This window comes from Sciurus vulgaris (assembly GCF_902686455.1).
Source record: "Sciurus vulgaris genome assembly, chromosome: 8".
NCBI lineage: Eukaryota > Metazoa > Chordata > Mammalia > Rodentia > Sciuridae > Sciurus > Sciurus vulgaris.
This window is the reverse complement of record NC_136468.1, coordinates 8,630,865-8,654,516: the sequence shown is the minus strand read 5'-3', so window position 1 is coordinate 8,654,516 and position 23,652 is coordinate 8,630,865. Positions and strand designations below refer to the sequence as shown.

The window sequence follows — 23,652 nt, the reverse complement described above, 5'->3', positions numbered from 1 at the left end:
AGGAGTCCTGTCTAATGAGATTGTGAGGTTGAGTGACTAGTGAGGTTGAGGTGACTTTCATAGCCTCTGGAATAAAAGCAGGCTCACGATTGTAGAAACTCCAGAAGTTTATTTTTAAATTGTTTAAATGCTTTTCTTTTTACTAAGCTAAGAGTAAGATCGAGCTGCCTGGAGGCCTGTCTACTTTCCCAGCAGGCAGAGGAAAAACAGAAAAGCAAGAGGAAATTCTTCAGGAAAGCAAAATAGAAATGCGGGATTAAAGGTGCAGAATCTGGGGGATGGAGTTTCACTTCAGCGACAGTGCTGATGGGTCACGCCAGAAGCTGAGTTCAGAGCCCATGGATGATAGGATTTTCTAACGTACAGGCCTACTGTCAGATGTGATCAACTTATTATGCTAACATGATAACTAGTTTGCTGAGTATCTTCCTAAATGAGATTGACCTCAATCTCCTAAGAGCATACCATTCAACAGTCCAGTTTTGCTTACTAAAAAAAAACTCACTGGATCCTAAGATGGACATCAGGTTGGTATTGTGGAGGGTCCCTATCCCGATCCGAGATCATGTTGAAGTGGGTTGTGCTGAGGAATCACGTCAGAAACTTTTGCCAAACTACTTTATGGGTATCCACAAGTTTGTCTCCGCAACCAATGTGAGCCCACTGCGTTGTGAATTTCATACACAAGCCACTTTAAATTTTTGAGAGTCCTACCTTGATCTTTGACCAAAAATTATTGACAAGGTAATATGTTCTTGTTGTCTTATCTGACATTTCTTTTCCCTGTTTGGTAAGGAATATCAGAGTGCTATAATATTACCTGTGCTGCTGCACTCTGTTAAAACTTCAGTGTTGCTTTGGTCATGAGGTTAGCTTGGGAAGTCTCATTTGCTCAGCGTGGAGATGGAGTCGGCAGAGGGGAATCAGACACCCCAGACATCCCTTAACTTAGGACTTGCATGGAATGTCGACATTGCAGACTAGCTAGACGCATTTTAAAAAGCACCTTCTCACCTCATCTAAATGAGAGCTAACAGAAAAATGCTTCTAATTGACACAGTGGGTTTTTTTTATTTTATTCTGAATTCCCCCCCTTTTATAGTGGAAAGTCCTAGAGTGTGATCCAGATAGTTTAGATTTAAATCTACGCTCTAACACTTATGCACTGGTGACTGTGATCAAAATAAATACTCCAATTTTCATTTTGTCATCAGTGAAATGTGGGAAATGTATATTACTAAGTGTAATTAACAAATCATGATTTTAATTTTTCAGTATTATTGACCAATAATACAAAATTGATTGTATTGACAAAAATGTGGCTTGTAAATTTCTATCATCCCTGAAGCTCATCACTTTTTGTTGCAAAATAATTGAGTAATGGCCAATTGGACTTAAAAAATTAAGTCCAAACTCATTTATAGGATTATTGTGAAAATTTTTTAAAATTTTAAATTATGAAAATGTGTGGATATATGATTTCCTATTTTCAAACATTTCTTTTATCTTTCCAAACATTCCTTTTTTAAATACCCTTAGCTTAGTCCAACTGTCCTTATAAGGTAGTTACTTTCTCTGATCACAGAAAGACCCACAGTGCCAATCAGCACTGGCACAGATCTATCTAGTGCTGCCTGACTTGTCAGATGCTGTGGGAGGAATTGCTAATTGGTACACACTCTGGGGAAAGATGCTCAGTTATCCACTAAAGCGAAACATACTTTTTCACCCCAGCATTTCTAATTTGGGGTGAATGCCTAACAGAAGTGGATGCTACTAAGTAACACATTTATAAGGAAGTTCTTAGCCGCATTACTCACCCTAGGCAAACCCTGGAGGCAAACAGAGACATCAGGAACATGCTCATTTTCATTGTTCATTGTTCAAAGTTTTATTACTATAACATAATCTCTTATTCAAAATATTTTTAATATTTAAATATTTTTCAATGTTTTGAATAAGATGGTAGTTACTTCTAGTCAGTTACCCATGTCCTGACTATTGGGAGGAGAGAGGAGAGAGGCTTCTGGGGTGCTAGGGGTGTTCTCAACTGGTATTTGAGTCCTGGTGGCTGGGTGCATACATGAACCACATGCAACATGCATGTGTAGGTGTATTTAAGAATTCATTCATCTGTACCATTCAGATTATTGTGACCATTAAGCATTTCATTACAGAATTTCATGGGGACCCTCCATTCAGATATCCTCTTTTTATAAAATGCCCCATGCTACCATGGGGGTAGTTGAACAGCATGTGCCTGCATCTGCAGCACCCACCCTTCCAACAGGATGCATATCTGCTGGACCGAACTGATGCATGACAGAGCAAATTCAATCAAAAAGTCAATTATCAATTAACTTTAGTTCTGATACATAAATTGAGGTTGAGATGTTTCTCTCATTTATTCTCGGTGCATTTATTCCCCCTTCTTTGGCCCCTGTCCCTCTTGTATCACACTCTAGAGACTTGAGTTAGGCCATCGTTGCCACCCGTGATTGTCACTGTGATATTTGCTCAATAAATTTCAAGAGGAATAATGCATAAAGATGATTTACAGCAGGAATCAGCAAATTTTTTTTTTTCTGTGAAGGACCAAATAATAAACATTGTAAACCCTTGGGGCCATATGGTCTCTGCCACGACTTCAAATCTCCAGCTGTAGCAGGCAGCCATGGATGACATTATTTTTTTTAAAATGACTGCCTTTCAATAAAACTCTATTATGGATACTGGATGAATTTTATATTATTTTCATGTCACCAAATATTATTCTTCTTTTGTTTCTTTTTATTTTTTTATAACCATTTAAAAACATAAAAATCCATCTTAGCTTCTTGAACATATGAAAGAAAGCAGGGGAATGTGGTTTCCAGGACATACTTTGCAGAGCCCCCATTTAGAATCCTGCAGTTCTAGATGATAAACGTCTCCTGAAGGATCTCCGCTCCACATCCCATGGGAATACAATCACCATTTCCAGTAGGTTGTCATATTTCAGTGTGTGGTTGAAGGGGGACTTCATTTCTCACTCCCTTAAGGAACAGGAGACATCAAGATTAATATCTAGGCCTTTGCCCCCTCTTTGGCATGATTCTAATTCGTACAACTTCTAATAAAAGAAAGTGTGTTTGCAAAACTTCCATCCCCTACTGCCATACGGTCATCGGTAGCCACAGTGTCAATGAGAAACACAGGACTTTTCTATATGATGTTAGTTCAAACTTGATAAAGAATTTTTCAGGAAAACTTTATTTTGGAAATTTGTAAACAATGAAATAACTAAGGCAGTATACAATCTATTTTTTCCAGAGCCATTGCCTTCTTGCTGGGTTTCTGTGAGGCCTGACCCAAGAGCGAGCCTGTGTTCACTGACATTTCAGGTTAGGGACTAGCAGCCACTCCTTATAGCTGAGTTTCTTCAGGGCAGGCTTCCAGGTTGGTTGCTCCCAATTGCTGCACTGCATCCAAGAGATGTGAATGGAAAATCTTTATCCTGATTACTGAGCTGAGTCTCTCATTCTTTCATTATTCAAAAGCAGAGTTCAAAGTTGTTACTTGTATTCACACTGACAATGCAAAATATCATGTAAAAGGGCAGCTTAGCGGTATGATTTCCAACTGTTGTGTGCCCTTCACCTGACGAGCCCCAGGTGAGAGAGGGGATCCCTCAGCAGCAGGAAAGCAGGTGGGCCCCATTAGGTGGGATCTGTGCTGCACAAGAGCAAAAACACAGTGTGGCACTTAACTCACCTCCATCCACCAGGAAAGTCTCCTGGGCCTGTGGGCGCCATCCTAGAAGCAGTACTTCATAGCCAGCACCGTCTTCTTGGTTTATGTAGGGTGGGTGCGTAGTGGGTGGAGTTGGGAGACCTGGAAACAGGTAAGTCCAGAGTAAACATGAGCCTGGAATGAAAAGCAAGCTGGGCTTGAATCCCAGATGCACTCCTCATCCTAGATGGAAATGGACACTTCCTTAGCTCCTGCTCATCGCCGGAACCTTCACACTAACTCTTTCAGTTGTTAAAGTAAACAAGAGGTGACCAAGAAGCCCAGGATGTCCTTTATTGAGCTGATGCACAGCAGGCAAAAAGCTCCCGAAGGACCTGCTTCAAAGCAATTAAGAACACAGAGGGTTTGTTAAATGGGTTCTGTTTCATATATTATTTAGGTGACTCATTTGAACCTTCGATTTGGTGACAATAGGAAGCTCTGCCTGTGCACTCTGTTCAGCACATGCTCTGGTCTACTCATGACCTAAAATAGTATGCGGTGTATCTGTTGTGAATCTCTGGATTCTGGGGGTCAATTGTTTTCTAGAAGACCAAGACTGCCTCTGAGCTGTGTACCTGAGACCACCCGCAGACAGGCAGGACAGCTCTGCCTGGGGTTTTACTCAGTGACTTTCTGAACAGTGACTGGATTGCCGTTAATTATTAGACAACGTGAGCAATGACCAGACAAGACGTGTTTCTTCCTCAGTCTCATTTCTCTTTCTTTTCCTGTGATTCAGGAGGAAGGATGCCGGCTTCTTATCCTACAAAGATCACCTGCCAGTGAGCCAGGTGGTGGTTGGAGATACCGACCGGCAAGGTTCAGAGGCCAAACTGAGTGTGGGTCCCCTGCGCTGCCAAGGAGACAGTAAGTTTGCCTGGTGACGGTGGCATGTATTCTCCTAGCACATGTACATCGTGTTTCCAGGCTCCTCGAAGGATGCTAGAAAACGGACTTACTCTTCCATAAGTCTTACTGGACTATCTTGCAACACAAGCAGAGGCAACAGAGAGCTAGACAGCCCCACGTTTACAGAAGAGGGTGACAGGCCTTAAGTCTCCAGTACAGGCGCATAGATTCAAGCACCAAATGTGGCTATCCATCTCCCTTGTATATTCATACGTAACAAGTTTGACTACCTAAGTTTATGGTAATATAAATAGCAATGCTAATAGCATAAAAGCGGCTCTCAACAGCTGGGATCCCACTGAGTACTGCTGTTAATGCCATTAGCGTGACTATTTATATCACCATAAACCTAGTTTATGGTGATATAAATAGTAGCATTATGGTTTAATGTATCATTGTAAACTTGGATTATGGCCATATAAAGTTTGACATTATTGCTATCAAACTTCATCATCATCAAAGCTTGATGGTCCCTTGAAAGCCGAAGATTGTTTCTGCAGCTCCGTCTTGCTTTCAGGATTAGGTGCCACAGAGAGGCATCGGGGGCTGCTGGCTCGGACAGCGGGAGGTAAGGGAGCGAAGCGATGGACCCACCTAATCAAGGGCACCATTAGGATTTTATGTTGTCTGATGCTCTTCAGTGTGCTTTATGTTCGGTGACAGGGAACTGGCGACAGGTTGCCATGGGGACTCTGCAATGAGCATCCTGGGCATCGTTTTCCCTCTCTTTTCTGCACATGTGATTTGGGCAACTCTCCGGAGAGTTCTATGCTTTTGTGATTGTGCACCAGGCATGGAGAGTCCTAGATTCTGCTCTCTGAGTAACCGGCCTGCCCGGACACTTCAGGCAGGCCTCTCCACCTTCTCAGTCATGGTAATGAGAGTACCACCTGCATCCCGGCGCCTCCTGGGGAGGCCGTAAAGATTTTAGTGCCTAGGTTTGGATTCCTCCTAGCAAAGCATTATGTGAGATGGAATATTTTTACTACTTGCGTAAATCAACGGAGAATTAGACCTACTCGATAATAAATAATTGCATCCACTCAAAAAGGTGTCCTAAGGAATGTAATGAGGCATGCTTCACAGTTTACTACTTAGTAAATCGAGGCTGTCAGCAATTAAAGCGATGGAATGTTCCTAATACAAAAGAGAGATGGAGTTTGCACTGATTTTTTTCTTCTCACGTTGAAAAAATGAAATCGCTACATGTAAAATTGAGACTGGTCAAAAAGATCTTTATCATGCATTTACTGAATAATATTATTTCATTTGTCTAGTCAGGCTTAGTAGAACTACACAGTAAGAAATTTAATTTCAACTGCTTAAGAAAAAGACACTGACATAAAATAGTAATCAATATGTATTTTTAAACATATGCTGAGAGACAAACTGTAATGTTTTTTTAAAATTAGACAGGTTCTCATGTCATAGAACGAAAATCAATGTTGTTGTAGTTACCTATTAGCATATAAAGATAAAATATTTCTGGCATATCAATTATAATTCTGAAGTTAGGTTTAAATTAGAGAAAGGGCTTCCATTTAATAATTGATTGGCTTAATATACTTGTAAAAATCCCACTTCTGCAAACTTTTATTACTATTCTTAAGGAGAAGTTTCTAGCAATATATAATAGTAAAAGCTAGGATATACAGTTTATAGTTAATATCAGGTTGTTTTCTCCAAAATGGCAAAGAATCCTCAGGAAGAATTTATTGTGGGTCCATTATTTGCTTAGCACCCTGCTAGGTACTCTGGGAATAAGAGAAAGAAGTTTAAGCCACGTTTGAGCTGGGCGTGGCAGTGCCCACCTGTGATCCCAGCGACTCAGGAGGCCGAGGCAGGAGGCAACTTAGTGAGACCCTGTCTGAAAATAAAAAATAGCAAACGGCTGGGATGCAGCTCAGTGCACTGGACTCTTGCCTAAGTATGAGGCCCTAGTGCCCCCCCAAAAAAACAAAGAACTAAAAGTTTGAGAAATGCACATGAAAGAATATTGGAAAACATAAAGTAGTTTATAACTTATTAGATTTTCTGATACACAACAATTTCCACAGTTACTCAGGAAAGGAATGACAGAAGTCGTGTTTCAGGTTGACTTTATAATTAAAAAGCAGGAAAGGTATAATGACCCACGTTCCCTTGCATTTCTACTGGAAACGTGATGAGGACCCATTAGTAAAGCAAAATGCTACCTCACTAGTGGACACTGCATGATCTCAGTGTATTAGGGACTGTTGCTTCAAGAGACACTTCTAAATAATGTTTTACCTGATGCTTCCTGGAAACAAAAGCACGGTCGATATTAAATTGTGATTGTATGTAATACTTTTGTGTTGGTTGGGAGTGACATCACCCGTTTTCCCAGGCAACCGAGAACAGGGATTGAACCTTGAACTTGACCTGCTAGGTGGCAGTCAGCAGGCCTGGCCCACGGTGCCTTTGAGGGTGCTCTCAACGGGTACAGCAGGGCTGAGGTGAGCACGCACAGCCCCACGGGAGGTGGGCTAGCAAACACTAGAGTTTCTGTTGTACAAATGAACAAAACACAGCTTTGAAAACGGCATTTACCCAACAAATTTCTGAGCGCCCTTCCAGGCTCCCGGAGGAGAGATGGAGCAAAGGATGGAAACACAAGGTCAGCATTGTTTCTCTGACTCCATTCTCTTTCTTCCATCATTGGCGAATTAAATTAAAATGTCTTCAAAATATTCCACTTGGGTCTTGTCTCACCATGAGCCCCATCCACCCATGTAATTTCCAAACATAGCCTGGATGCTGGGGAGTTCCAGTCATGTGATTTGAGAAGTGCAGGGCATTTACCCTGTTGTTCATAGGGATTGACTTACTTGGGGTCCGTTATTGAAGGTTTTTTGGAGCTACAGTTCAGAAAAACCAATTCCATTGTTAAAAATGTCTCTGTCTCTGAGGAACTGAGTGGTGACAGCCCTCACCTCAATGTCTCTCGAATTAGGCTCCAGCCCTAGTTTCTGAGGATGAAGTCATTTCTGTGGCTCTGCCCAGCCGTTTCTGTGGTTTCGGTTGATTTCATCGTGCCTGCTGAGTTTCATTTTCACTTTGATTCCTCTGAACTCAGACCCATATAATCAAAATGCTAAAGAAAATCAGTGAGTTCCACCCAGGGATGCTGCATTTCCTGTAGAGCCCTGGGAAACGCTTATGTTCCCCCGGCCCCCCAAAAAAACACATCCAAATAGAAACTGCAAATCTAAATGAAACTGCAAGTGTGACTGGTGATGGATGGTTTTCTGAGATACAAAGTGCAGAAGAATTACCAATCCCCCTCCCAAGCCATGTATGCTCACCTAGGAAGAAACAAAGGAACCATTTAGAAGATCAAAACCCAGTAACAGCGTAGACGTTATTTTCAAATATATATACGTGATCTTTCTTGGAGGTAGCTGGTAAACTTTGCTAGAATAGATTTCAGTCTGGGGAGGTAGAAATATCTTATTCATACTATATAGGGTGACTATACCTCATTGTAGGAGTATAGTATAGCTGGTTCATTGTTTTATTCTCAACCATGCCAGGTAAAGATTTACCATATCGCCTCTGGGGATGCAGAGACTTTAAACAATTAATTAGGAGCAAGTTTGCTACAAAAGCAAGTGTCTTCAATAAACCTAGATAGAAACAATTCAGGAAAATGTGTTCCTCAAGGACAGCTCCTGAGTCCCAGCCAGAAACCAACTGGTTCTGGCTAGAGGAGCTGACAGGCAGAACACTCACTTGAGTCACGCTGGAGGTTTCAGATGTGAATTCAATTTCTTACAGCGGCAGAGGTGGCTCAGAGGCAAAGAAGAAATGGAAAGGCAGGCGGCAGATGCGGTACAGGAGCACTGGAGGCAGAGGCGCAGTGGGGCGGGAGAGGAGGAGAGGTGTGCTGGAGTTGCCTCTGAAGGACAGCCGGCACTTATTCCTTGGAAAGAATCACATGTGCCAGAGTGATAGAAAGACCAAACTGCAAGAACCTGACAAGCCAGGACCACACGCGCCATTCCCTTACCAAGAGACAGCGCAGCGAGTGGGTCTACGTCTTTTTCCGGAACTGAAACCTTCCCAAACGGAAGCATGTGGGTCTGAGTCTCCATTAATGTGCTGCCAATGCACACGGGCCACAGGACTCTGCCTGAGTTCTTTGCCAGACACTGGGGCAGCAGAAAAGGAGTGGACAAACAGAGGGACAGACAATGGCTCAGTGGGGTGTGGGGACAGATTTTACTGTGAAGAGGAGGCAGCTCCCAGGTGCAGAGAAGGGGTGGGACGTTTCCCTCCTTTCTAATTTGCAACCAGGCATGCAAGAGACACAACAAGGAAAGGGGCTGGTGTGCAGGTTCTAAACCAAGCACTTCCTGTTCACCCCGCCTTGATTCTCCTGATGTCCTGGGAGCGAGAGAGCTGCAAGCTTTGTTCCTGGGGGTCAACAAGGAAACAGAAGCGGGGGTTCCTTCCAGAGCCCTCATTTCTACTTCAGTGGATGTTAGAATTAGAGTGAGAAAGGAAAAACAAATGCCTCTTATGCTCTTTGGGGTTGATAGATCTAAACATTGGCCAAGACAGATAAATTAGCTTAAGAGCATCTCTTTCTTTCAAACCTTTGCAATCATCTCTTGCCAGCTTTGCATGGGCCTGGGATGCTCTTCTGCCCTTGCCTAGCCAGATCCCCCCAGCAGCATCCACCTGGAGCAACCCCATGCCTCCTCACCACACTGCATGCTCCCAGACCATCCCCTGCAAGAAAGCTGCAGTTCCCTCACAGCAGATGAGCCCCCTGGGTTAGGTGACACTGACCAGTCTCACTGGATTCATAGATTCTGATACATGAATAATGAAGCCTCAAGAATACCTCTCTGAGCAAAGGTGGCTTGGGAAATGTGGGAAATGGAGAGGTCCCCATGTGGATTTAGTAGCCCTCCTCCCCTCCCCCTCCAGGTCAGCCTCCAGAACAGGGAGTCCCAGGGTTGACTATGTGTGGGTGGAAAGAACTGAGTGGGGGACCACAGGGGTGTCTTCAAGGGCTGGCTTGCCCATTTCCAGCTCCACCATCTGCAAACAGAAAACCATGGATGTAAGGGGTTAGTGATAGAAAGTTGAGACTTCTGCTTTTTCTTTTATTTCCAGTTCTAGTAGTTTTCTTGGTTGATAATGGAAGGCAGGGGGGAAACCTGGAGTGATGTGTAAAACCATTAACCTCCATTTTTCCTTAATGTTCCAGGCCCCACTGCTATTGCCCTGGGCAACAGACAACTGGGGAGCAGGAAAGGCTCTAGGAACATGCAGAAAGAGTGAAATTTTAGGGATCACAGCCTGAGCTGAGTCCCATTAAAAGATGGAGCCCCTGGGCATCTCTGGGATCAGATCTAATTACAAAGGCAGCAACTTTTTCCCAGGAGAAAGGAGCCTTCTCTTTTGTCTTCCAGACTCACAGTGAGTGACTTTAAACAATTAGAAGAAATGGGTATTTCCCTGGGGAAAAATCAGCTCTTGAAGATTATCTGACCATTCAACTTCAGCTACAAAATCACTGTTGCAATGGAAATTTTTTTGAGGGTGTTTCCATTTTAGGAATGTCTGGTATTCGTGTATGTGTGTGAGGGACTTTCTCGCCTGTCCTTTCAGATACTGTTTTTATGGAGTCCTCACATTCCACAAAGGATCTTTCTTCACCTCTCGGGCTTCCACGCCCCACCTACAGCCTTACCTCAGTTGCAGTGAGCACGTTGTAACAGCATCACTGAGGTCACTTAAATAAAGCCTAAGTATCGCCGTGCACATGCTAAGTGCACATGAAGTACCAGCCACCCTCATCGTTATCATCATTCACTGCACGAAGTGTGGCAGGTTTGATATCAGAAAAGTTCTGCTCATCTCCCTGCTCTGTATCCTCCTCCTGCTCCTCTTACTCTCCCCTCTGCACCTGTTCTGGAGAAGCCTGCCTAAACTCATAGCGGAATGGCAGACAGCCATTTTCCAGCCTCCTAACTTGGAGGTGGTCATGCCAGTACCTGTTTCAAGCTCAGCTGCATTTGCTGAGTCCCAGGGGCCACGTCTTTCCAAGCAAACAATTCCTATCTTCTTTCTCCTCTTTGCTGGCTCCAAAAGCACACCCTCCTCTTCGCTTCCATCTTACACCTTCCCTCAGAGAAACTAGAGAGCCCAGCAGGAAACACTAGACCCCAGTGACGTAGACAGTGTTCACCACGCCATTCCACCACGAGCAGCAGTCTCACTCGGTCAGGACTCAGCTCACTCTTTCCAGAAAGGACAAATAGGAACTATTGTAGGCCTTGGGAGCCAATGGAGTAGATGTTCACACAGCCCTGTCACTCAAAAGTTGCCACGGGCAATATGTGAACTAATGAGCATGGCTGGGATCCAATGTTCTTTTCATGACAGAAACAGGTGGCAGTCTGGATTTGTCCCAAGGGTCATAGTTTGTTGCCCTCTGATCTAGAGATTTAAAGTCTTTGTAGGAAATTTGAGCAAATACATAAAATTTGGAAGATGTATAGTATTATACCAGCATTTTTACTGTTTTAATCAAGATTTTATGTGTTTTTTAAACTCACTCATACAAATATCGCATTCCACCCACGGGTATATCCTGAGCCAGGGTTCACTCTCCCCTTCAGCCTCGTCCTTACCTTTCTCTGCAAATGCTCAGGGGCCCACCCAGAGGTACACGGTACCCTCCATGTGCTCAGTGTGGTCTGGGGCGCTGTGAGAGTATCCGGAAGCTCCAGCTCCAGTCCTGCTCAAGGCTGCAGGAGGCTGGGGAGCACTCTAGACAGTCATGGTCACCATCACAATGGTCTCTCCACCCAGTGTCCAGGAAGAGTGTTAAGAGCGACGGTTTAATGAAGTTCTTTTTCCTTAGAACTATCCAGTGACTTTCCATGGGTCTTAAAATGCAACCCCCTACCACCTTCACAGGGCCCTGCCCACTCCTCGGTTAGGCCAGCTCCCCGTTCCAGCTGTGTTGGTCTCCTGCCACCGTGGGCACTTTCACTGGTGGCTTCCTCTGCCTGGAAACTCTCTTCCCAGGCCTCACCTGGGCTGGCTCCTCTTCAGGCTGTGAAGGGAATCAAAGGCCACCCCTCCTGCTGCCCACACCTCCCCACTCCCATTACACTCTCTCCATGTAACTTCGCCCTGCCTGAAGTCACCTGCCACGTGCAGCGAGTTCCCGCATGAAAGCCCAGAGTCTGCACAACTGCCCCAGGTTAAGCACAGGCCCAAGAAGCTGCCTTTGCTCAGACACCAGCTGCAAGCCACTCATGCTTCTGGCCACCAGAGCACAATTTAGGCATTCCCACTACCCCTTCAGGGTCCATAATTCACTAGAAAGACCTATAGATCCCAGGGATGTGTTGAAATTAGAGAAGCGTCATAAGGAACACAAATCAAGACTCCCCAGGAGGACAGACCCACAGGGCAGGGTCTGGGAGAGTCTCAAACGTGGAGCCTCCACACCTTCCATTTGAGTGAAAATACAATACTCTCCTGTCACACCAGCATACATTGCTAACCAGAGAAGCCCCCGTGAGCTTCAGCTGCTCACAGCTCTTACTGAGATTTCATTATGTAGGCATGATTGGCTGACATCGCTGCCCCTGTGACTAAACTCAGTCTCCACAGGTTGGCAAGCTCTGTTCCAGGAACCCAGGACAAAGACCAGATGAACTATTTATGGTCCTTCTGTCTCCTTTCTCGATTCATTTGCATTACTATCCACTCATCCACAATGGGTGATGGAGTCCTCAGGCAGAGTCTACAGCCGGGTGCCAAGGAGGACCCCCACCACAGCACGGCATGGCCCTACAATGTGTTCATTAAATGAGTACGAATGTTTACATAGCCACAAGAGACTTAAATAAGCACTGCAGACTGACAATGGAGGCAATGTCTCAGGGCGCTTCCTGATAAAACTTGCACAGACAATAATTGTTACAGGGGGTCCAAGAGAAGAGCCATCACTTGATTTATATGCACAACTATTTTTAACCTCAGCAAGGTTTTTGCACATTTATTCATCTTCACTAAATGAAAAGTTTTATTCCTTTGTACCTTGAAAATCCCTTGAATCCGATGATTATCTTCAAATTAAGGATTAAAAAAATTTTTTTTGCTAAGTTTTTATACTTTCCCTGGCAATTCTAAATTAAGATGCACATGAAGTATTACATTTATAGAACTCGTTGTTTAATCTAAATTAGATTAACCCTCCTGGCCCTACGGAGATCCACACTTTTGTTTACCCGTGTCTCAAGGTTATTACTGACAAAATTACAATTAGTCAGTACTTCAAACCTATTGTTCAGGCACTAAGCTCTGAGCTATAAACTACCTCACTCTGGCATAATTAAAACCGTGTTCCAGTTCACCTATTTTATGATACCTACTTGGCTTTGCATAAAACTTCTTTTCACAGTCTAACTATGTGCAAGCCTTAGAAACTTGGGAACTTTATTGAAGAAAACTTTAAACATAAAACTCTCCATGAAGTTTGCTGACAGTTTGTGTTAGTCAGCTTTTTGTCACTATGAAAAATATCCTAGAAAAACGAAGGAGGGAAGATTTATTTTGGCTTATTGTTTCCAAGATTTCAGTCCATGGTCGGCTGACTCCATTGCTTCAGATCTGATACAGGGCAGAACATTATGGCAGAAGAATGTGGTAGAGGAAAGCTGCTTCCCTCCTGGCAGCCGCCAGGAAGCGGAGAGAAAGAAAGGGGCCAGGGACAAAGTGGAGTCCACAAGGGCACACCCCAGTCCTTCAACGAGGCCCCAGCTCCTCCAGCCTCCACCACCCCCAACAGTCGATTAAGCTATAATGGACTCATCAGCTGACAAGGTCAGAACCCTCATGAGCCAATCACTTCCGGAAGGCCCCACCCTGTACACGGGATCAAACTTCCAATACACGAGCCTTTGAGGAACCCTGCATAGCCAAACAATAAGACAGTGCTACATTAGCAATCTTAATATCATCAGAATTTTAAAAAAGCAATATACTAAACTATTGTAAACATTACACATAAGATTTGTGTTACTCTCTTTAAAATAAGTCCTAATTCAAAATTTATGAGGCGTATGTAGGAATAATGCATATGAATTTGTTCCCACCTACTGGCATAATAAAGGCCCTTTGGAGTAGATGATTCTCCTATGAAGAAGGAAAGGAGACCCCTGGGTCCTATTCATACATTTTATCTTTGTATGAGTCCAATGGTCAATTTTCTTAGAGTAGATATTTTCAGTTTTCTCTGAGGGGAAAAATACCAGTTGGTTGACCAACATATAACCAGGAATCCCTTGCTGTCCCTAAATGTGAATAGAGAAGCCAGATTGGCAAGGATTGCCTGGTTTTTGGTGATGGAGATGTCATATGCCTATTAGGATTCTCTCCCAGCCTCACCCATTCAGGTGAGGCATTCCACTTACTCAAGATTTACACAATGGAGAGATTCCACAATCTTCTCTCTAAGCCTGTGTCTCATGCTTTAAGTATTCCTTAACTCAATTCTAGTACATTACCCTAATCAATTTTGCTTTACAGTATTTAGACCTTTAGAATTTGGGGTGGGGGGGTTTATAATTGTATTTATTTGATTTGCATGAAAAAATACTGAAAGGATACACAAACTAAAAAATTACTAATTATAAAAGTAGTAGAAGCAAGATAATTTTCATAAGTTTTATTTTCAGACTTATGAATATAATATTCATTAAAATGGAATTTTCATAGTAAAATTAGAAAAAGAAAAATTAAGTCATGGGACCCAAGATGTATAATAATGTATTACAACAGTCCATAATAAGTATAAGAAATAAAGATAGAAAAATAATAGACATACCAAAGCATAAACATGAACAACAAAAGTAAATATCACAAGATGAATAGCTGAAGTTTTACCTGGATATCATATAAAATGCTTTGATAATTGTTTTTGCTCAGAATTTCTGAAAGGCAGCACAAGTGGCATTTTGTGCCAGCTGCTTCCTTCTCATTGGGGGCTGTTCTTGGCATTTTTCGAAGTTTAGTGGTATTCCTGGTCTCTACCCACTAGATACCAGTAGCATTCCCTTCCACCAGTTGTGATAACTGTCTCCAGACATGGCCAAATGGGGAAGAGACATAAAGTCACACCCAGTTGAGAATCACTGCTTTGACTGATCTCAGTAATAAGCAGATTTTCTGAGCAACTCATTAAAAACATTTTTAAAAATTTCTAGTGGATATTTTCATTGAGATGTCAAATACTTTTCCAGTTTCTTAAATTGTTATAATCCTGACTCAGTCAGGATGCCACTTTGTAAATTCTTTTGAGTAACTTTAATGATTTATCAGAAACATTTTCTTTTTTAATGAGATATTTAAATTGTTGAATCATTGTACCCAATGATTTTGAAACTTCTTGTGTGGGAGCCAATCTCTATTTTTTTGATGTTAGAAAAACAGAATCAAAACTTGCATTTGCATATACATCTTCCAGTACAGTTTCTTGTTATTGAGGGGAGAAACATGTCTAATGTGTTTGACCCGATGCACCAAGATGCGCACCCCTTGGGGTCCGAAGTGATTGACCGTGCAGAGGCATCCGTGTGATGAAGCCCCTTTCACCTGAGTTTGGAAACAGTGTGGACCACAGTGATTCTCGTGGGAAATGTGTGCTTCCTCGCTCCTTTAACTGCAATTAATCACCTTAACAATAAACCAAGACAGGAAGGTGGACAGGGATTTGACTTTAAACTCAGGTAGACGGTTGTGCTATGTAATCTGTGAGCCAGTCTCCTGGTTCTAGTTTCGAGAGTTACTTTCTTCAGAAATGGAACAACCATTTAAAAATACTTACTACTATATACATCACTCTCAGAAGATGCTGGGCAGAGCTCAGAGAAACGTCTCCTCTATTTCTACATACAATTCTACAGTTGAGCTATCAGAATTTACTGTATTTACTGTAATAGCAGGATCTCTGGGTTTAGGACAACAGATGGGAATTGAGACCGATGTGAAAATATTTAACTAATTACTGGCTTTACCAACCTCTGGACAATTTCTTGAAAGATTTTAAAGGATTCCAGACATCCAAGTAAAGGTTAAAAAGTAAAGAAGTCAGTAACAGGATTACTTCAGAACTTTAGAATTTAATTTTATTATACTGAATAGAATGCACATTAGTACTTGAGCTTAAAACATGGCCTGTAATCTTGCAGAAACAAGTTGTATATTTTTCAGATATTCTGGTTTTTCTATTGGTATCCCTGCAATAATAATAAAGCCCTTCTTATCAGGCTTAAGAAGGCAGGGTTTCTCTGGGATAGCCCCATTGCCCAGGATTATTCCCTTTTTTGGGGGGGGGCCAAAGATACCAAGTTAGTTCCAACTGCCTCAGTTTTCTCTATGTAAAAAAATCATTTTTGTTAAGTAATTTAATACCTAGGAATTGAATTTGTAAAAAGTGTACATAGCCCAAGCATCAGAAATGAGAAGATACTGATTTTTTAAATTTATTTATTTTTTACTTATATATTTCAGAGAGGTGTCATCTTCCTCTTAATCCTTCATATTTATATACAAAAACCCTCACCTGTTACTGTTGATGTTAATGGATAGGTAGATGCATCGATGTTTGTGTTTCTTTACCTGCAAGATGACAGTTTTCTTCGCTTTTGCCAATGGGATCTGTAGGAAACAAGACTGTGGTAGCAGCTGTAATTCAGCAAACCACACCTTCACTCTGGACTGAGGATAATAAAGGACCTATGGAGCCCACTCTGGGCCTTAGGTGGCCTTATTGCATCTGGTCATTTCTGGGTGAGCAGTGTTAACACCAGATTTTGTCTTATGAGTGAAGTTATTAGGTTAAGAGAATCCAACAAAAGTCCAAGTTTGGGATGTTGGTTCTCAGGACTTTCTGTGTTTGAAAAAACTCCTAATTACTCCTCTAACTCTTCTGGCCAACCTCCAGTACTCCAGTAGCTGGGCTTCCTTCCTACCTGCTCACTTTCCCCTTTAGGAGGACCAGCTACTAGGGAATCAAGAAACAGTAGATACCACTTACTTTCAGAATAAGGTAATATAGTCTCTACTATTTCTGCTGTCACATAGATTCCCTCTACCATGCTGTTGCACACACACACACACACACACACACACACACACACACACACACAAATGATGACTCCAGAATTGAGTATTTGTCCTCACTGCTGAAAGTTGCCTCCATCCAAGACCTACTTAATGCGATTAACCACAACTCAGTTTAAAACTGCTCCAGACCAGTGTATCTGGAAGGACTCTTGTTGGAGATTGGAAAGAAAGTAAAATCAGATGAGAGGTGTGTTAGTTAGCTTTTCTTCACTGTGACCAAAATACCCAACAAGAACAGCTGAGGAGAGGGAAAGTTTATTTGACACTTATGGTTTCAGAGGTTCTGTCCATGGTCAACAGGTTCCAAGGCTCTGGGCCTGAGGTGAGGCAGAGCATCATGGTGGAAGGGTCCAGATCAGGAAGCTACTCAGCTCAGGAAACCAGGAAACAGAGGTGGCAGGGAGCCACAGGGAGGATGAATCCTTTCAGAACATGCCCCCAGTGACCCACCTCCTCCAGCCATGCCCCATCTGCCTACAGTTACCACCAATTAGTCCATTCAAATTATTAATCCAGAAAATTAATTAATCCATACATCAGGTTGTAGCTCTCATGATCTAATTATTTCCTACATTATCACAGGAACTTTTGGGGGACATCATATATCCAAACCATAATAAGAAGCCAGACTTCTTCTGTCCCTCATGCCCTATAAGTGACAGGGGTACCCTGCACTCAGCACTGAGGTAATTCTGTGCCCCAGCCAGTCTGAGTCCATTCCAGGCTTAAACATAGTTTAAGGCTTTGTCCCAAGTTATTTCTTTCCTTTAGAGGTTGAAGTACTGAATTAGTGATGAACTAATTCTTAACTTACAATAGGTCTGAGTATCTGCAATAAGAGAATTCCAAAACCAATTTGAGTCTGTAGTCTTTTGTGTGGTGTTTGCAAAATCATTTCTTGCCATTTTACCCAATGAGAAGAGTGGGACCAAGAATCTGAATATTAAATTTTATTTAATTTTAGTTATTTTACATTGAAATAGCCACATGTGGCTCATGGCTACCCTATTGTATTGTACAACTCTAGAGTAACAGAGAAAGGCCACTTTAGAGAACCCGAGACCTGTCCCTCCCTAGAACTAAATCTCACTTGTGGCTCCAAGTCTACCTGCTCTGGATCAAGTCTACCTTCTTTCCTGGAGAAAGAAGGGATTAAAGCTGAAAGAAGAGGAAAGGTGGTACAATAACCCTGAGGACCCTAAATCCAGTGTCAAAACATACCTGGGATAAACCTCTCCCCCTAGAAGACACAGAGCGTTTTCTCAGCTGCTCCATTGGACTCCCTCTGCATCAACCAGGAAGATGGGGTAGAATAGGATGTTATAACCTTAGAACAAACACACACACACACACACACACACACACACACAAACCTTTTTTTTTCTTCCTTCCTTTCTTCCTTCCTTCCTTTCTTCCTTCCTTCCTTCCTTCCTTCCTTCCTTCCTTCCTTCCTTTCTCTTTTCAGAGCTAGGGATTGAACCCAGGGCCTACACATGCTGGGCAAGTAGTCTACAACTGAATTGAGTCCCCAGTCCAAATAAATATTTTTTTTATGATAAGTTTCATTTATGGATGCTACTCTTGTAATAACTTACCTGCAAGTTGGAGTATCTTTAGAAGCTTACTAATCAAGCTCACTAATCAGTTTCATCTTCTCTAAATTTTGCTTTAATTCAGAACATATTTTAAAATACAGTAAATCTCAATTTTGCACACTAGCAAAACCCCCAAATAATAATATTTTGAGAAGAGATATAAGTCATGTACCACCTAAGGATATTTCAGTTGATAATGAACCACATTTAAGACAGTGTTCCCTTAAAAGTATAATGGAGTGGGGCCGGGAAAGAAGCTCAGTGGTAGAGTATATGTGTAGCCTGTGTGAAGCCCTGGGTTCAACCCTAGACCTAAGGGGCGAGGGATTTATAAGCGAGCTGAAAAGTTCCCGTTGCCTGTGGTGGCTTGGCTCTCGTACCATCCTAACTTGGCAGCACAACGCACCACCCGTGTGTTGTGATGCTGGCGTAAACAAACCTGTAAGGGAGTCAGTTAAACTGTGCACAGTGCTTCAGGTACCTCTCAGCAGACCTGTGTTCAGCCAGCAAGAACTGCAGAGTTGGTAGGGTGTCTGCTTCCCCCTACTTTCCCATTTCTTTGCCCCTTTAAGCTTCATGCCTCCCCCAAACCTTTTCCTGCCCCCCACAGCCATGCCTCAATTCCAGCCCACCAGCTAAATACTAGCCACGCACAACTTGGGTCTAAACACTCATCTTTCAGGGGAGGTGGTGTGAGGGTTGTACAGAAGTGTAACTGCTAAACACCAGTTTGTGCCAACTAAGGAAAGGCAGGGATGGAGAAGTCAGGAACCATGACTGGGGGCTCTGAGCCCAGCCCCCGGCCCGTGACTCCGCAGGACTCACAGCAGGGAGCGTGTAGTTTCTCACAGGTACGACTTACCATAGCAAAAGAAGACAACGCAAGCTCAGCAAAGGGAAAAGGAGCCTGGGGTCTGGGGGAGGAAACCAGGCACAAGCTGCCAGGAGTCCCCTCTGCATGGACATGCTTAGTCTCCCAGCAGTGACTAGGGACAGCGGCTGTTGAAAGAGGTCCAGTAGGGAAGCTCCAGAGGGACTCAGCACCGGGACTTGTACTGAGCACTGATGGTGGGGCAGCCCTGACCTGCACGTGCCCAAACCCCAGATCTCCAGGGAGAAAGCAGGGTCACAGCACAAACCAGCGTCTACACAAACCCTTTGGCACAGGGAGGCAGTCTTATTCATCAGGCTGACCAGTTGACTGTCCCACAGTCCAGGTTCCCAGCCAGCCACGGGCAGCACTTCTGCAGCCCACCCTTCTCCTCCCGCTTGCGGATTCTCGTCCCACATCCCGTCTGTGACTGCATGCCACCAGCTGCACGTTCCTCTTCTCACCTCAACGTCCCCCACTTCCAACTCTTTCCCGAGACCTCAAAACCAGAGAGGAAGGAAAGAACCAGAGGTTGCTCTTGAGCCAATCACTTGTACCTTGTGTCCTGGGGTTCCTGTGGCATCCAGTGACTGAGCAGGAACTGCTGCATGATTCACAAAGGCGAGGGTGAAAAGCAGCACGTTTTGTTAGAAAAGCGTCGTGAGTTCCAATGAGAGGGCTGAGCATTAGGGGCCCTAAGCCAGCACAGTCTCGTTGCCCCTGTGAGCTGGTGAAAGTGCAGACCCCAGACCCTGGAGACCCTTGAGGCCTGGCAGACCTGTGGGGATCAGATCTGCCAGCTCCGCTTCTCTGGCAGACTGGAACCTGGGAAGCATTGGTGAAAACCAAATTGTATATGGGAGAATATTTCACCCAGGGGGGCTTATAGCTATCATCTTGTGGAAGGCTTCCGAAATTCATCTGACCACAAAAATGACCAGGGATGCTGGTCTTCCTCCCCCAGACGTTTTGATTCAATTCTCCAAAGTGGTGAAGCCTAGGACTCTGGTGTGTATTTGTTGTTGTTTTGTTTTGTTCACTAGTGACAGCCATTAAATCCAGGGTCCTGCACATACTGGGCAAGTGCTCTACCTCTGAGCTACACCTGAAGATCAGGACTCTCTTTTTAAGAAGTTTTTGAAAGAATTTTTATGATTTAGAAATTATAGAAACTTTGGCTAAGAACACAACATTTGAGGGCAGACAGACCTAGGCTCAAATTCTCCATTTGTCAGCACTGTGACATTGGGAAGTTATTTAAACTCACTAAGCTTCAATTTCCTCATCTGTAAAATAGAGATAATTATGCTTAGTACAAATGGTTACTATGGGAATAAAATGAGACAAATGTATGTAAAGAGCTTAAAGCAGTCACTGGCACAGTAAGTTCTCAATAATGGTAGTTATAAATATTATACAAAATGAGTAAAACTTCCTTAGAACCATAAGTTTTATAAAACTAGACAAATTAAGCTTCAGTACAAATTGCTAAAGGCAGCCGTTATTATTTCTGTCAAATTAAACTCATTCAGAAATCATGAATTACAATCTGAAACAAAAGAATCAATCGTTTATCAATGATAAACATATTTTGAGCACTGCTCTGGTCTGAATGTTTGGGTCCCTCCACGTTTGTTTGTATATTGAAACGCATTCACCAATGTGCTAGCACTAAGAGATACAGCCTTTGGCAACTAATCACGCTCTGCTCTCTTGAATGGGATTGGCATCTCCTCTGTTTTAGTTAGGTCATTGCTGTAACCAAAAGACTGGACATGAACAACTTCTAGGAAGAAAAGTTTATTTTGGCTCATGGTTTCAGAGGTTCAGTCCAGGGTCAGCTGACTCCATTGCTGTAGGTTCAAAGTGAGGGAGAACATCGTGGTAGAAGGAAGCAGCTCAGGACAAGCAACCAGGAAGCAGAGAGAGAGCTGTGCTCACCACAGACAAAACAGAAACCCCAAACTCACGCCCCCAATGACACTCTCCCTCCAGCTGGACCCTACCTGCTTTTAGTTATCTCCCAGTTAATCCAGATCAGTGGATTAATCCCCTGATTAGGTTATAGTTCTCATAATCTAATCATTTCACCTCTGAATACTTTTGCATTGTCTCACACCTGAGCTTTTGGAAGATACCTAATATCTAAACCATAATAGTATCCTTAAGGAAGAGGCCCCAAAGAGTTCATTCGCCCCTCTGTCAAGTGAGGTCGCAGCAAGAAGGTGCCACGTGTGCAACAGAAAGCGGGTCCTCACCAGACACTGGATCTGCCTGGAGCTTGAGCTTCTCCACTTCTAGAAATGTGAGAATGAAACTCCGGTTGTTCATAAGCCGCACAGTTTATGGAGCTTTGTTACAGTATTATGAACAGACTAAGACAAGCACCAACTGTATATAAGGCATTTGGCAGGCTGATGATACAGAGGCATGGCCAATCAAGGAATTTATAATCTGGTTCAGAAGGAGACAGATGAAAAGAAGCCTCTCTTTAGATGGGACCAGAGAATCCCCTTTAGCAGGACCTCAAGGGGGGAGTAAAGCAAATGAATAAAGCTCATTTTCCATGGGAAGTGTGGGTCGAAGGCTTAAGTCGGAGAATTTCAGGTAATGAGTAGCCTAAAGGGAAAAAAAAAGAAAAAAAGGTTTTTGCAGAAAAATATGCGCCCAACACATGGTAGCATCTGGATAGGTACTTGAATGAGAAAATGAGACCTGAGCAGGATTCAAAAAAACCTTCCTATGCGAACATATTCAGCCCAGAGCTGAATATGTTCTGCAGAGAGTAGAATTTGTGATCAAGAAATAGGAAGAGATGAGTGGGCAATCTTTGGAGGTTTAATTTAATTAAAATATCAAACTCTTTACTTACACTTAATTGCAAAGATTTATGCTCATGCCATTCATCTTTCTCCAATATATGTTTAAGAAAAAATAAAAGGAACTTGCTAATAGAGAGAATGAAGTGATCCAATCATGGGCTTCCAATAGTTCCACATCTAACAATGATGTAATGTAAATGCACATTTAAATTTTGCTGCTGGCTTATCGTAATAGAAACTTTCCCTTTTGAGACCTTTCAAAGCTACTAATATTGGTCAAGCTGTCTTAGCCCGTTTTCTGTTACTATAAATGTCACAGACTGAGTAAGTCATAAAGACTGAAGATTTATTCTGCTCCCTGTTTTTGAAGGATGGAAAGTTCAAGAACTCAAAGCTGCATCTGGTGAGGTCCTTCTCACCATACTTGGGACATCACATGTCCCAACAGAGCATCCCAGTTTAGGTCTCCCCTCCACTGCTTATAAAGCTATAGTCCCAGTGGATAAGGTCCCCACCCTGGTGGCCTCATTTACCCTTAATTACCTCCCAAAGGTCCCACTCCAAATACAATAGTTGGATTTGGTTTTTAATCCCTTAATATATCACCATGGGGATTAAATTTCAACAGGACTTTTGGTGGGGACACATACCCTTTCTTAGTGGTGTGAAAACTCCTAAAAGATAGTAGGTTTTTATATTTGATAGAGTCATAAAATTATTGATAACTGCTGGATTTTCTGTTTTTTTCATTTACATATGGTGATTATTATGGGTTAAATCATGTTTTCCCAAAAAGATATGTTGCAATCCTAACTTCTAGTGCCTATGGCTGTGACTTTATTAGGAAACATGGTTTTCACAGATGTAATCAAGTGAAGATGAGGTCATACTGGCTTTGGGTGGCCCATCTATGTGCCTGGCATCCTTGAAGAAGACACAGAAACACAGGGAAGAAGGAAGATGTGAAGATGGAGGCAGAGATTGGAGTTGCTTTGACTTAAGCCAGGGAGTGGGAAGGATTGTTGGTAAATACCAGAAACTGGGAGAGAGGCAGTGAACCCTCCCTGGGAACCTCCAGAGAAACCAACCCAGTCAGCACTGGCCTTGGGATTGCTAATCCCAGCACTGTGGGAAAATAAATGTTACTTTATTTTATTTTATTTATTTGTTTGTTTGCTTTTGGTACTAGAGGTTTGACACAGAGATACTTTACCACTGAGCCACACCCCCAGCCTTTTTTAATTTTTATTTTGAGACAGGGTCTCCTTAAGTTGTTTAGGGTCTTACTAAGTTACTGAAACTGACCTTGAACTTGAGATCCTCCTGCCTCAGCCTCCTCAGTTGCTTGCCAAGTCTACTGTTCTGAACCACTGAGTTTGTGCACTTTTTAGAAGCACCCTAGGAGCCTAATACAGTAACTACCTACTCAGAGAAAACAGAGGTGTAGTTCGGGTGGACTCATCAACTGCAAGAGGAGCAGACTGTGTTTGTTGTGTGAAGA

The 23,652-nt window shown here is 42.9% G+C and overlaps 1 protein-coding gene across 2 annotated transcripts in view; it reads left to right on the top strand.

The window, feature by feature from the left end:
* Nucleotides 1-23,652, top strand: part of CNTNAP2 (contactin associated protein 2) — a 2,020,421-nt gene that overhangs the window by 1,627,957 nt on the left and 368,812 nt on the right. For both annotated transcript variants that reach the window (XM_079149276.1, XM_079149277.1), the window contains exon 15: nt 4,514-4,641. In XM_079149276.1, the coding sequence (XP_079005402.1) occupies nt 4,514-4,641 (128 nt within the window). The remainder of the gene's footprint in view (nt 1-4,513; nt 4,642-23,652) is intronic.